General features: G+C 47.1%; 2 protein-coding genes across 2 annotated transcripts in view; both read right to left on the bottom strand.

Annotated features, from left to right (window-relative positions):
- Nucleotides 1-4,729, bottom strand: part of cep152 (centrosomal protein 152) — a 39,665-nt gene extending 34,936 nt beyond the window's left edge. The window contains exons 1-3 of the mRNA XM_062547997.1: nucleotides 4,657-4,729; nucleotides 1,311-1,417; nucleotides 1-22 (exon numbers count right to left, since the gene is read on the bottom strand). The exon at nucleotides 1-22 is cut by the window's left edge and continues 45 nt beyond it. Coding sequence (XP_062403981.1) covers nucleotides 1-22; nucleotides 1,311-1,384 — 96 coding nt within the window. The 5' untranslated portion in view covers nucleotides 1,385-1,417; nucleotides 4,657-4,729. The remainder of the gene's footprint in view (nucleotides 23-1,310; nucleotides 1,418-4,656) is intronic.
- Nucleotides 4,730-6,066: 1,337 nt separating this feature from the next.
- On the bottom strand, nucleotides 6,067-15,183 carry cops2 (COP9 signalosome subunit 2). The gene is made up of 13 exons (XM_062547996.1): nucleotides 15,037-15,183; nucleotides 13,980-14,093; nucleotides 13,702-13,779; nucleotides 12,558-12,683; nucleotides 12,352-12,441; nucleotides 12,130-12,207; nucleotides 11,346-11,520; nucleotides 9,539-9,717; nucleotides 9,308-9,360; nucleotides 9,045-9,142; nucleotides 8,237-8,319; nucleotides 8,058-8,116; nucleotides 6,067-6,857 (listed from the first exon to the last, which is right to left on the bottom strand). Exons 1-13 carry the CDS (start codon nucleotides 15,088-15,090, stop codon nucleotides 6,713-6,715), a joined length of 1,332 nt encoding a protein of 443 aa, XP_062403980.1. The 5' UTR covers nucleotides 15,091-15,183; the 3' UTR covers nucleotides 6,067-6,712.
- Nucleotides 15,184-15,185: the final 2 nt, after the last annotated feature.

Below are 15,185 nucleotides of genomic sequence, written 5' to 3'. Positions count from 1 at the left end.
TCCGTTCCAGGCGTGCTGAAGTCTGAAGCACAGAGAGAAATGACTACAGCCTCAAACACACTCACACACACACACACACACAACACACACACTTCCACAAAAACACAGTAGACACACACACACACAAAAACACACAACACACACTTCCACAAAAACACAATAGACACACACACACACACAGGTATAACACAAACACACACACAAAACACATTTACACAACAACACAACAGAAACATGCACACTGGACACACACGCACATCAAATACTCAAACACTAGACCCACACACGCACATCAAAATTTCTAGTGTTTGAGTATTTGATGTGCGTGTGTTTGTGTGGGTCTAGCACACATCAAATACTCAAACACTAGACCCACACACACGCACATCAAATACTCAAACACTAGACCCACACACACACATCAAATACTCAAACACTAGACCCACACACGCACACATCAAATACTCAAACACTAGACCCACACACACACACATCAAATACTCAAACACTAGACCCACACACGCACATTAAATACTCAAACACTAGACCCACACACGCATATCAAATACTCAAACACTAGACCCACACACACACACGCACATCAAATACTCAAACACTAGACCCACACACACTCACGCACATCAAATACTCAAACACTAGACCCACACACGCACACATCAAATACTCAAACACTAGACCCACACACACGCACATCAAATACTCAAACACTAGACCCACACACACGCACACACAACACCAGAGGAGGGACAGGGCAACAGAATGCTAGGAGTAACACAGAGCAAGTGTTCATCAGGTCAAAAGACTGGAACTGAGACCACAGGTTATGTGTCCTTATGCGCGCACACACAGACACACAGACACGCACACAGACACACACAGACACACACAGACACACACACAGACACACACACAGACACACACACAGACACACACACAGACACACACACAGACACACACACAGACACACACAGACACACACAGACACACACACAGACACACACACAGACACACACACAGACACACACACAGACACACACACAGACACATACAGACACAAAAACACTCTCCGCCTTACAGACACACTAGACCCAGACACACACACACTCCGCCTTACGGACGCATGGCAAGAGCTAGGCCCGGTGCGGAGTCGTGATCACAGAAGCGTGCGGCGGTGCCAGTTAGGCCCGTTTGCGGAGTCGTGATCACAGAAGCGTGCGGCGGTGCCAGTTAGGCCCGTTTGCGGAGTCGTGATCACGCGGTGCCTCAGGGCTGAGTGCTGTGTTGTGTACCTGTTGCCGTTGCCATGGCTACTGCAGGGCGAGTCGTTGAGCTCGGGGGAGGAGTCACGGCTGTCCTCTAGCATGTCATCTGGGAGGTCCGTCAGGAGTTTGTGGAGCTGTAAAGAGCACACACACACACACACACACACACACACACATACATACATATGATAGGGGGAAACATTTTCAAAGAAAGTTCACAAAGAATGTTCCACTTCTTGAAAAGGGGTGTGGTCAATATTGACACATAACATGCATAATGTACGATTGTTAATGCCATGGGGCAAGCAACCTCTCAGAGACACACACATACTGCCTCTCAGGAACACACACACACACACACACACATACTGCCTGTCAGAAACACAAACACACAGCCTCTTAGAAACACACACACACACACACACACGCTGCCTCTCTGAAAACACACACACAAGTACTGCCTGTCAGGAACACACACATACTACCTCTCAGAAACACACACACACACACTTTAAGCAAGTACTGTGCTAAACTGTTGCATAGCAGCAAGACAGAGTGACACACACATAACGAACTCAACAGCAGCCTTGCCAAAGGGTCATCTCCATGTTCACCATAGCAACGGACAGAGAAGATCCTTAACGAACACAAACTCTCAAAACACCCAGACCACACACACACACAGCTCCCACTCCAAAGCGTTAATCCCTCTCAGACACACACACACACACACACACACACACACACACAGGATGCTGAGCTGAGTCCAGAATGAGACTACGATGAGACTGACTAACTGCACGGACCCCTCACACACACACACACACACACACACACACACACACACACACACACACACACACACACACACACACTAACTTACTTCCCACAGAGACCTCCGAATGAGACGCACCTCCTGCACGGACTCCTCCACCTCCACCGAGCCTCCCGGCACACGCATTTACCCAGCGGGCGTGTGGGCAGAGCGCGTGTGGGCAGAGCGGGCGTGGGCAGAGCGGGCGTGGGCAGAGCGGGCGTGTGGGCAGAGCGGGCGTGTGGGCAGAGCGGGCGTGTGGGCAGAGCGGGCGTGTGGGCACAGCGGGCGTGTGGGCAGAGCGGGCGTGTGGGCACAGCGGCGTGTGGGCAGAGCGCGTGTGGGCAGAGCGGGGTGGTGAGGCGGCGGGCAGAGTGGCGAGACCAGACCAGACCAGACGAGACGGGCACTCGTGCGCAGCAGCAACAGGCAGCATGAGTGGCGGCCGGCGCGCTAGACTCGCTCATGTGTGTGTGTTGTTTGGGTCCAGGCACACATACACACACCCCACTGGGCAGGGCAGGCCATACATTGGTGTTAACTGGAGCAGAAAGAGCTCCGATTCAACACACAGCACTTCCGCTTCCCACCAGCCCAGTTCCCACACACACCACAGCGTCCACAACACACTCACACAACTCTCATATGAGCGCTGGAAACACAGCCCAGTTCCCACACACACCACAGCGTCCACAACACACTCACACAACTCTCATATGAGCGCTGGAAACACAGCCCAGTTCCCACACACACCACAGCGTCCACAACACACTCACACAACTCTCATATGAGCGCTGGAAACACAGCCCAGTTCCCACACACACCACAGCGTCCACAACACACTCACACAACTTGAATATGAGCGCTGGAAACACAGCCCAGTTCCCACACACACCACAGCGTCCACAACACACAACACACTCACACAACTCTCATATGAGCGCTGGAAACACAGCCCAGTTCCCACACACACCACAGCGTCCACAACACACTCACACAACTTGAATACGAGCGCTGAAAACACACAGACCAACAGTCCTTCAGTCGGATGCTTTAGACGGGCCAACTCAGGTGCCGTGCATATTCAGTAGTATATTCAGTCTATCTATCAGTCCAGGTGCTCACAGAGGAGCCGAGAGAGCAGAGAGCAGCCAAGCGGAGTTTCCCACACGAGTCCTGCGCCACATGTGAGAGTGATCAGAATGTGGGACAGGAGAGCAGAGAGAGAGAGAGAGAGAGAAAGAAAGAGGGAGAGAGAGAGAGAGAAGAGGGACAGAAAGAGAAAGAGAGAGAGGGGGGGAAGAGGGACACACCCGCCCCAGTGCTCCTCCACCAATAGCAGTGCAGGTCCAGAGTGCAGCTCAGCAGCATTACCAGTGAATGAGTCACAGCACCGCTCTACCAGGCTGGTTTCACCGCTGTTTTCAACACACACACACACACACACTCTGGGCTCTCTCTCTCTCGCGCGCGCGCGCTCGCTCTCTCTCTCTCTCTCTCTCTCTCTCTCTCTCTCTCTCTCTCTCTCTCTCTCTCTCTCTCTCTCTCTCTCTCTCTCTCTCTCTCTCTCTCTCTCTCTCTCTCTCTCTCTCTCTCTCTCTCTCTCTCTCTCTCTCTCTCTCTCTCTCTCTCTCTCTCTCTCTCTCTCTCACACACCCTCTGGGCTCTCTCTCTCTCTCTTTCTACACACACACACACACACACACACACACACACACACACACACACACACACACACACACACACACACACACACACACACACACACACACACACACACACACACACACACACACACACACACACACACAGGGCTCACTCTCTCTCACACACAATCACACACACACACCTCCACACCCTATGGTATTATTAAGGAGGCGTATGGCTGTCAGTAGCCCCATCCCGCCCCCACACACAGCAGATGGGAAAGGAGGGGATGAGGTGCCATAATAATGGGTTTCGGCTGTTTACTGAACAATTCAGCAATTATGGACCATATTGCTGCTAGTCCAAGGCCCAGATCGTCTTTACAGAAACCTTCCTAGTAAACACCTCTCAGCTCCAGCTCCAGCCGACCACAAACCTACTTAGTCTACAAGTCTTAGTCTTAGTCTTTGTAGCCTACTGAGTCTACAAAGGCACACATTTAAGTTTCTTTTTTTCTATTATTGTGGCGTACACTTTGCAATATAGCGAAACTCTTGAGCCACGGTTGCAGTAGTGCAAGGAAGGGTAAATGAACACAGGGGCAGTGTGTGTGTGTGTGCGTGTGTGTGTGTGTGTGTGTGTGTGTGTGTGTGTGTGTGTGTGTGGGTGGGTGGGTGGGTGGGGGGTTGCGTACAGTACCAGTACATATAGCCAAACTATACAATCATGTATACATTCAACAGCCATTCATATAAACACACACACACACACACACACACACACACACATAAAGCATAAACTCCAGTATGAGTTTAAAGCGCACCCACCACCTGGTCGTACTCCTCCTCCCCATGCATTATACAGCCATTAACACACACACACACACACAGTATGAGTTTAAAGCGCACCCACCTCCTGCTCCCTGGCGTAGTCCTCCTGGTCGTACTCCTCTTCCTCCTCCTCATGACGCGTCTGCAGCGCGTTGCTGTCGAAGTCTATGGACATGGTGGGTGCTGCGGATGCAGCTCTTCAACCGAGTGCCTGGAGTATGACGGGGAGACGTGTCAGCTGCCTGGCGAACCACAGCTCAGCAGTACATCAGTAGCTGTCTACCGCTAACATGCATGTGTTGACCTGGAGGTCTGAGTCCGACTCCAGCAAATAAATGGATGAGCAAGCTGTCCTAAATATTAACTGTCCTGTCGCTAGCTGACAAACAAACTTTAAGTTTACGTTAAACACAGCTGGCAACATGCGGTATGTTACAATGACAGTTAGAGAGTCCAAAATACGTTCTTAAAACTTCACACTGCCTTGGTAACAACTGGCCGGGTTTGCCAAGAAACAGAGTTGTGAATGGCTATCTCCATTTGCTTTTTGAACGTCTTTGCAACAATACCAAGCTAATTGGATAACGTAGTGCCAGAGATGTATTGTAACGTTACTAAACCAGCATCAGTGAAATGCTATGGCAACTCGGCTCAGCTCACGATAGTTAACGTAGCTAGCTCATTCATGACCGTGGTCATGCATGCTAGGAAACTTAGTCATCAGGAAGTCCTATGATATGATAACACAGGTAACATTAGATACATCAGGCTACTTACCACGACCACCGTTAAATCCACTTTGTGTCAATAGACACGTTGTTTACTATAAATAACGCTGGCAGCGCGACAACATGGAAGTAGTCTGGTTAAATGTCGTTAGCTGAGTAAAGTGCAATGCTAACTGAGTTCACGTTACCAGCATAGCAACCAAAGGAAGCGTTTGTCAATTTTGTACGGTGTCTGTTTGACGGCAGTTAAGATATTTGGTTGCAGTAGACGTAAGACATATTCATTGCATTTCACTTAACCACACACAGCCGTTATTTTCAGACTAAACTCCAGAGTCGTCGTAATTTCCATAAAATGGTGTTGTTGTCATGCGTCTCCAAAGCTGGCGCCTAAACCGGCGGCAACTTTTCCGCTCATATGATTGGGTGACTGACAAGAATGGGCGTGCTCATGTCATGACACAGCCACGCCCCTCACAGCTGGTCCTGAAGGAAAGAGGATGTCGTCTGCAGTCAGATCGGTAGGAGATGTTGTTTAGGCTACTCAGTTGGCCATTCGTACCAAACCTACTCTGTTTTCTTGAATAAGACTAGCACATTTGAAAGAATAGTTTTTTTGTTGTTTACCTATCTCCGCTTAAATTCGAAGTGGTATTACTAGTATTCTACACATTGATAAAGCCATGCCACAATGTAGCATTCAAATCACACACACACACACACACACAGTAAGATCTGGAGCAAGAAACAGCATGAAGAGCAAGTTCAATAGAAGCATCATGGGCATCATTTATTACATCTCTTCCCAACAAAAACAAAAAGAACAGGGACAGCGTTACAATGTAACAGAGACACTGTTTTTTCCTCTCAGCAAAACAAGGAGTGCCAGTAATTACTTGCTCTATGCAGACATCAGTGGTGTATCTGATCACAGTCCCGAGCCCACTCTGGACCCAGGAAAACATGCTGTCTGTGACGGCCAAAGTGCTAACCAGAGAAATGATTCCATGGAAATAATGTTTATCGCTTATCAAACAATGACGTAAATTAACTTGAGTAAAATGAACCATGACCACGTCAGTAATCTGAATCAGTTTACCTCTCCCAACAGATATCATTGCTGTGTGAACAACAACTGACAAAGGGGACATCTGGACAGAGGAGAAGAGTCTGGTTGTTGTTGTTGTTGTTGTTGATGTTTTGTTTTCTTTTTTGTCTTTTTTGGTGTGCCTTGGATTCAGTGCTTAGCCCCAAGTGAAAGCAGCAGCCTCACACAGATAAGCCAGAACACACACACTCACACACCATCAACCAGCTAGGAGGCGCCACATGACTCGACAGTAGTATTTTGCCCTCGACCGTCCATGGTTGCAAAAGGTGTGACAGGTTGCCAGGTGATCATTGCGCCCGTCAAGCCAGCTTGCTGACAATGGCTTGGTTGAGAGAATTGAGCTGATTGGTCCATTTGTCTAAAGCTGTGTAGCGGGCTCCGCCCCTCTTCTGATGGTCCAGCTCCAGCAGCTGGTTGACCTGGTCAATGCGGCCGTTGATCGTACTGGAACAACAACAACAGCAACAACAAATGACTAAGGCGTTATCTACTATTGTAACCAGGCTAAAGAGCATTAACATCTTTACCTACAGGCTGACATGAACATGCAACAGAGTAACCAGGCTAAAGAGCATTCGTATCTTTACCTACAGGCTAAATGTACAGGTCTGTGTTGTTTTGTAAGGATGTCAATCCTCTCTCTAACTGCAAACCTAGTTTACCCACGGGTACCAATAAAGTAACCTGAACCTGAGGCTAACATGAACATGCAACAGAGCAAAACAACAAGTCCCAATTACTGGGACTATCCTCTCTACTTGGTGCAGCGTATCCTCTACTTGGTGCAGCGTGGGGCAATTGCTGGGACTATCCTCTCTACTTGGTGCAGCGTGGGGCAATTGCTGGGACTATCCTCTCTACTTGGTGCAGCGTGGGGCAATTGCTGGGACTATCCTCTCTACTTGGTGCACTGTGGGGCAATTACTGGGACTATCCTCTCTACTTGGTGCACTGTGGGGCAATTACTGGGACTATCCTCTCTACTTGGTGCAGCGTGGGGCAATTGCTGGGACTATCCTCTCTACTTGGTGCAGCATGGGGCAATTACTGGGACTATCCTCTCTACTTGGTGCACTGTGGGGCAATTACTGGGACTATCCTCTCTACTGGGTGCACTGTGGGGCAATTACTGGGACTATCCTCTCTACTTGGTGCACTGTGGGGCAATTACTGGGACTATCCTCTCTACTTGGTGCACTGTGGGGCAATTACTGGGACTATCCTCTCTACTTGGTGCAGCGTGGGGCAATTGCTGGGACTATCCTCTCTACTTGGTGCACTGTGGGGCAATTGCTGGGACTATCCTCTCTACTTGGTGCACTGTGGGGCAATTGCTGGGACTATCCTCTCTACTTGGTGCACTGTGGGGCAATTAGTGGGACTATCCTCTCTACTTGGTGCAGCATGGGGCAATTACTGGGACTATCTTCTCTACTTGGTGCAGCATGGGGCAATTACTGGGACTATCTTCTCTACTTGGTGCAGCATGGGGCAATTACTGGGACTATCCTCTCTACTTGGTGCACTGTGGGGCAATTAGTGGGACTATCCTCTCTACTTGGTGCAGCATGGGGCAATTACTGGGACTATCTTCTCTACTTGGTGCACTGTGAGGCGTCATGACTGTGGAGGAAGAACACTTACTTGTCTAATATGCACTGAACAAGCAAGCTTTCCACGTCTGCTACATCAATGTTCAATTCCTTGGAGAGAAGAACAGATGGGAGAAAAATATTCAAACCTCTTGTCAATCAATACGGGGGTCAGAAAACGAGCACACAACAGACTATTACATGAACACACCAGCCGTGATCCGCCCTTACCTTCGAGATGAAAGGTATGTGTATTCTAGTGTAAGGCTTAATTAACTTGATGAGCACTTGTGTCCTGATATTCCTCAATAATTCTGCAATCAGAGAAGGAAGGAGAGACACATGACAAGTTAGGAAACTACAACACCCATCATGCAACAGGACAGCACCACTGCTTAAAATGTCAACCTCCTTCAGAAGCTTTCAAGACTAAAAACAATGCTATCTCTATTTTTAAATGTGAATGTGAAGTCTGAAAACACACATCTTTCACAGCAGTTTGAAGACCAATTTCAATACATGTAAAATTTGAGGTGGTGTGTAATGGCTCGTGTCCAACGAAATCTTCAGTGTGAAAAGTGGTGGTTCTGTAGTGGATAAGGAGCTGGGCTAGCGTAGCCTAGAAATCTAGACGCCCCTAGCGGCAGCAGATGTAATTTGGCTGGCGGGGCAGTCTAGGCACGATCCATAGAGCCAGGCTAGGGCTATCGTGCAATAGACTGAAAGTTGTGGGTTCAATTCCCGGTTCCCACCTTGAGCAAGGCACTGAACCCCAAGTTGCTCCGGGGACAATGTAATGACAATGTAATCGCTTGTAGTATAGTTGCTCTGGGGACAATGTAATGACAATGTAATCGCTTGTAGTATAGTTGCTCTGGGGACAATGTAATGACAATGTAATCGCTTGTAGTATAGTTGCTCTGGGGACAATGTAATGACAGTGGAATCGCTTGTAGTTGACATATGTAAGTCAGTTTGGATGAAAAAAGTGTCTGCTAAATGTAATGTAATGCAAATGTAAAAGTGAAGAGCTGCTTGCCTTCAATGTGCTCCCTTATGAAGGGGTCGTCCATTATGTTGCTGTGGTTCGTCTTCAGGATCTTCTCAAACTCTGTGATGTCATTATTCTGGTAGGCACTGCCACAAAACACATTCATCATGTCATTGGACGGCAGCTGATGGTCAAGGTTGCAATGCACTGATCAGCACTTCCTAAAGTAAGGAGCTATACAGTATACCGCTACTAACAGCACATGTCCCAGACTGGCTCCGGGCTGAGGTCAGGTACTAGTGGATCCTTACCTTACCAAATTGGTCATGGCGAGAATTTCAGGGTCATTTTTGTATGGTTTTGCCTAAAAGGAGAGAAGCACACAGGTTGGACAGAGGAAACAAAGCACTCATCTCGCCCCTGATTAGTTTTGTACTCCATGGCTTAGTTTTGGTATGTTGCTGCTCATTTATTCAAACAGATCACTACTTTTCAGGTCATGACAACACAGCCTCTACGGTGAGCACATCTGGATGGTTTACCTCCTGCGAATCGAAGGGGTTGATGCCGGACTTCATCAGCATGTTGGCCAACACCAGGTACTTCAGACAGGTGGTCCGCCGCGGGCTTCCCGACTCGTCGTAATTCTTGAACGCCTCGAAGAAGTCGGTGTGAGCCTTCTCAAACTCGCCTTCTCGCAGGTGCATCTTCCCTCCACACTCTGGAGAAGCGCAAGGCACGATTATTGACATGAAATCGGTGAATAAAATACCCATATGTGAAACGTAAACAATGATGATATACAAATCATGAATAGACACAAATGTGTATGACTGACTGCTGTATGTATATGTATGTATGTATATAATGTGTTTTTAAAAATGATTTACAAAACCTACAGACAGTAATTCAGAAGAAAGTGTACCCATTTTAAGCAGGCCCTAAATAAATATGCCTCTCCCGCCGACGAACCCATCATATTACATAGAAGGTAAACCCTAACCTTCCATTGGCGCTTGAGCTCTGTTGTCATTGTGGGTGTAGATACTAGCCTGAGCAGTGGTGAGTTTTATTTCAGGACAATCACATCCATCATTTTCCTCGTGCTATAGAGCCATGTTCTCCTGTTCTCTCCTCGTGTTATAGAGCCATGTTCTCCTGTTCTCTCCTCGTGCTATAGAGCCATGTTCTCCTGTTCTCTCCTCGTGCTATAGAGCCATGTTCTCCTGTTCTCTCCTCGTGCTATAGAGCCATGTTCTCCTGTTCTCTCCTCATGCTATAGAGCCATGTTCTCCTGTTATCTCATGCTATAGAGCCATGTTCTCCTGTTCTCTCCTCATGCTATAGAGCCATGTTCTCCTGTTCTATCATGTTATAGAGCCATGTTCTCCTGTTCTCTCCTCGTGCTATAGAGCCATGTTCTCCTGTTCTCTCCTCGTGCTATAGAGCCATGTTCTCCTGTTCTATCATGCTTTAGAGCCATGTTCTTCTGTTCTATCATGCTTTAGAGCCATGTTCTCCTGTTCTATCATGCTTTAGACCCATGTTCTCCTGTTCTATCATGCTATAGAGCCATGTTCTCCTGTTCTCTCCTCATGTTATAGAGCCAAGTTCTCCTGTTCTCTCCTCATGTTATAGAGCCATGTTCTCCTGTTCTCTCCTTGTGCTATAGAGCCATGTTCTCCTGTTCTCTCCTCATGTTATAGAGCCATGTTCTCCTGTTCTCTCCTTGTGCTATAGAGCCAGGTTCTCCTGTTCTCTCCTGATGCTATAGCCATGTTCTCCTGTTCTCTCATGCTATAGACCCATGTTCTCCTGTTCTCTGCTCGTGCTAGAGAGCCATGTTCTCCTGTTCTCTGCTCATGCTATAGTCCCATGTTCTCCTGTTCTATCATGCTATAGAGCCATGTTCTCCCGTTATCTCATGCTATAGACCCATGTTCTCCTGTTCTCTGCTCGTGCTATAGAGCCATGTTCTCCTGTTCTCTCCTCGTGCTATAGTCCCATGTTCTCCTGTTCTCTCCTCGTGCTATAGAGCCATGTTCTCCTGTTCTCTCCTCGTGCTATAGAGCCATGTTCTCCCGTTATCTCATGCTATAGAGCCATGTTCTCCTGTTATCTCATGCTATACACCCATGTTCTCCTGTTCTCTGCTCGTGCTATAGAGCCATGTTCTCCTGTTCTATAGATCCATGTTCTCCTGTTCTATAATGCTATAGAGCCATGTTCTCCTGTTCTCTCCTCGTGGCTATAGAGCCATGTTCTCCTGTTCTCTGCTCGTGCTATAGAGCCATGTTCTCCTGTTCTCTGCTCGTGCGCTAGTCCCATGCTGTAGTGGTGTGTGCGTACCTCTGATGACGCCCATGATGAGTGGATGTGGGATGGCGGACTTGATGTGTAGGGACTGCTCGTAGAGCGCCTTGAGCTTCTTGTTGTTCTTCTGCGCCGTGTACATCTGGATCTCCAGCGCGTAGATCTCCAGCAGCTGCGTGCCTTTCTTCAAGTCATCCTCTCCATCATCGGTCTAGATCCACACAACAGCACAAACACACACACACACACACACACACACACACACACATAGCATCATCAGTCTAAAACTTCATAACAGCGTGCGCACACACACACACCAGCACCATTAGTCTTAAATCACAAAGCAGCATCATCGGTCTAAAGCCTCACAGCAGCGCGCACACACACACACACGCACGCACACACACTCTGAGCACAGCATCACCAGTCTAAAGCCACACAACAGCACATACACACATCAGTAAAAAAAAAAACTCACAACAGCACACACACACACAGCATCATCAGTTGAAATCCTCACAACAGCACACACACACACAACAGGCGGAGTACAACATGCTGCCAACATCAGGCGGCGAAACAGGTCTCAAGTTCTGATATCCACTAATAACACATCAAATGTCCACACGTTACAAGAGACACAACAGAGGGGACGAGCATGATGGGACAGCCTTCAGATCATGCGCGACATGTGTGCCACACACACACACACACACACACACACACACACACACACACACACACACACACACACACACACACGGGGAAGGGCATGGGACAGCCCATCAGATCATGTGTGACACCAAGCTTGCTCTTTTACCTGACATGACTGGTGAAGCTGCCTGAGAATTTTCTGGAGTTTGCCGAATTCCTCCCTCTCCAAATACAACTTTCCCAGCTAAAGAGACAGAGAAACACAGGACACTTGACATAACTGAGAACTTGATTTGACATAACTGAGAAATGTATGGGCTACAATGACATGAATGTTGCAATATACACAGATAGTAGCAGTTACATTCAAGCACACTTGCTTCAATACCTTTGTGTTGGTTTTAAACCAAAGCCTGTCATTTTTAGCATCCTTCAGTGCTTCCAATGTTGTTTCATAAAACTCCTGGAGCAGGTCCATCTGTGGAGGCAGGCCGAGGAGATGGTAAATTACAACATAATTTAACTCCCGTCTTTGTCAAAGGATGTCTGCATGTATTGAATTTATTTCCTCAACATTCTCATTCCCATACTTACTTGTTTAGAAGTGGAGATATAATCCAATATGGAGTTGATGGATTTCTCTGAGTAGTTCCTGGTGACGGCACTGCGAATATACGTCAGGAGCTGCTTGTATCGATTCATCATTTCAGGGAAGTTAGTCTGTGAAAAGAAAGAAAACAAGGAAGATGAAAATGTACTCTCTCCGGTGTACTGTTATGACAAGCACGCAAGAGGCAAGCAAGAGGGACACGTAAGTTAATCCATTAATGCTGCGCTCCGTTGTGTGTATCCATGTGCATCCATGTGTGTATCCATGTGTTTTTCCATGTAAACGCTTAACATACACTCTGAAAATAGAAGTAACAACACGCTTTCCTCTATTCAGCGCTAAAAGCCATACAGTAATTTCCCGCATATAAGCCGCATTGTGTATAAGCCGCAGGACAGTGTTTTATGCAAGTTAAAAGAAGCAAAACCATATTAACGCCATATTAACTGCCCCCCCTGTATTAACCTCATAGCTGAAGAAATTTTGCAAAATCAATGCATAAGCCGCGGCTAATAGTTGGGAAATTACGGGTAATTCATACACTCTGAAAATAGAAGTAACAACACACTTTCCTCTATTTAGCGCTAATAGCCATAATTCATACACTCTGAAAATAGAAGTAACAACACGCTTTCCTCTCTTTAGTGTTAGTAGCCATAATTCTCGCACAAAGTGCTGGCTGTGACATTGCTGTGCTGGCTGATACATTGAATGGAATGGAATTCTATCACCAACAATAGACAGACATCAGACAGGCGACTGAGATGCTTCAAAACGACTCTGATGTGAATCGCCACTTAGAGTAACACCAATGATCGTATAGTACTAAGATGAATCATAAAGGGGTTTTTCAATGGAATGAAATGGCACCACTTCCGCCTCCTAAAGGGGCATGATCAGTGACGAGATAATCGGTTTAGAACGGTGTAGAATTATTTCTCCCACAGAAATACCTCCGTTTGCCTCCTAAATGGGAGTGGCAGTTGCGTCACAATGAAACCAGAATTTACCCTCATATGAATCGTCTCGCTTTATAAACCGTCTCTGGTAACACGTAACGACACAGCCCCAGAGGTTCACCAGAGCAACAGCTCCGAGATGTCCCGGCACAGTCGTGTATGCACCTACCAGCTTAAAATTGATCTTGATCATCTGTTTCAGTGCTTTGAATCCCCATTCGCCCTTCTCACCCTCAAGTTCAAGCACCTGGTGGACAAAGACATGCAGAACACCATCAGAACAGGACACAGATCACTACTGAAGTCAAACACACCACTACTTGCACATTATGGTCTGCATTCACCAGAACATGAACCATCACACTTCAGAGGGCTGTAACAAAATCTGTCCTGCACAGTTAGAGGGAGGCATTGACAAATCATGTCATGTAAACTTGAGCGTCAAACCTTCTGAAAGCTGCTGAGGGCTGCTTTCGGATCATCTTCTTTCAGCGCTTTGGAATTGTAGTACTGGTTTTCCAAGTCCACGTTGGGCTCGGAGTTGCTGTCTTCTGAGTATTCCTTGAATGACAGGATGTAAACAACATGATCAAAACAAGCAGGGACAATGATGAAGCCTATCAAACTCGCTGACGTAGTAACCTAGTTGCTTGCCCACAGTTCAATGTGGCACAACAGAAGAACAGCGCCCTGTGAACTGCTGAACGTTTAGCCTGTATAATGTCATGACTGAACTACGGAGAAATGTGATTCCCGTCTCATCTCGCGAGCGCCTCTAGTGGAAATGCTCAAACTACAGTAGGCTATCTGACCCAACTCTGGCTAGCTAGGGGAGTAGCTAGCCAGCTTTGACGTTATGTTATGGCTACCTGGGGCAGCTATTTCACAGTTTCAAGAACAAAAATGCTTAACTTAGGGAATTCTAGCTGACTGGTCACAACAGGTTATAAGATGAATGATGCACACAGTGTCTCGTCTCAATATCAACCCCTAGTGTAAATGTGTAGTTTGATAAAGCATTACCTGAAGTTTCAGTGACAGAACTTAGCTATGTTGCTATACCGGTGGAATGACTGTAAACCGATTGCTACGTTAGCTGTTTAGCTTGCCAGTGACATAGCATGGTCAAAGACAATAGCTTACAGCATTGCGCGATCTTCAGGGCGTACAAGGTATCTCTAAATACTTACAACGTCATATTATAGCACACTTATCTTTAAATCATCTCTATGACATGTTGTCATCAGATTGTATTGGCCAGGGCAAGCAACTGTTCTATCACCCAAGCTATTATGCTAGCATTAGCTTCGCACTACGTTAGCCGCTTAGCTTGCTGTGCTAACAAGTGAACCATTCACGGCCTCGAAGCTGAGAGCTACGGTTGCAAGCCCGTCCATGGTACTGATTATATACGGCAAAATAATGGCTTGCATTTCAACGTCTGCACACAAAGTAACATAGCCACTCTCTGTGTAGTGTTTGGAGTGCAAGAAACTAAACCTACCAGGTCATAGTCCTCTTCATCATCGCACATGAAATCATCCTCCATGTCAGACATCTTGACCACAGTATGGAGCCTAAATAACTCCCAGCATTCTTTGCGCTACAAAAACCTTCTGTGAGTTACTTGGCGATGAGGAAAAGATTGTTGCA

The sequence above is a fragment of the Sardina pilchardus genome, chromosome 10 (genome assembly GCF_963854185.1).
Source record: "Sardina pilchardus chromosome 10, fSarPil1.1, whole genome shotgun sequence".
NCBI lineage: Eukaryota > Metazoa > Chordata > Actinopteri > Clupeiformes > Clupeidae > Sardina > Sardina pilchardus.
Note: the sequence above shows the minus strand (reverse complement) of the source record. Positions and strands in the feature narration are given on the sequence as shown.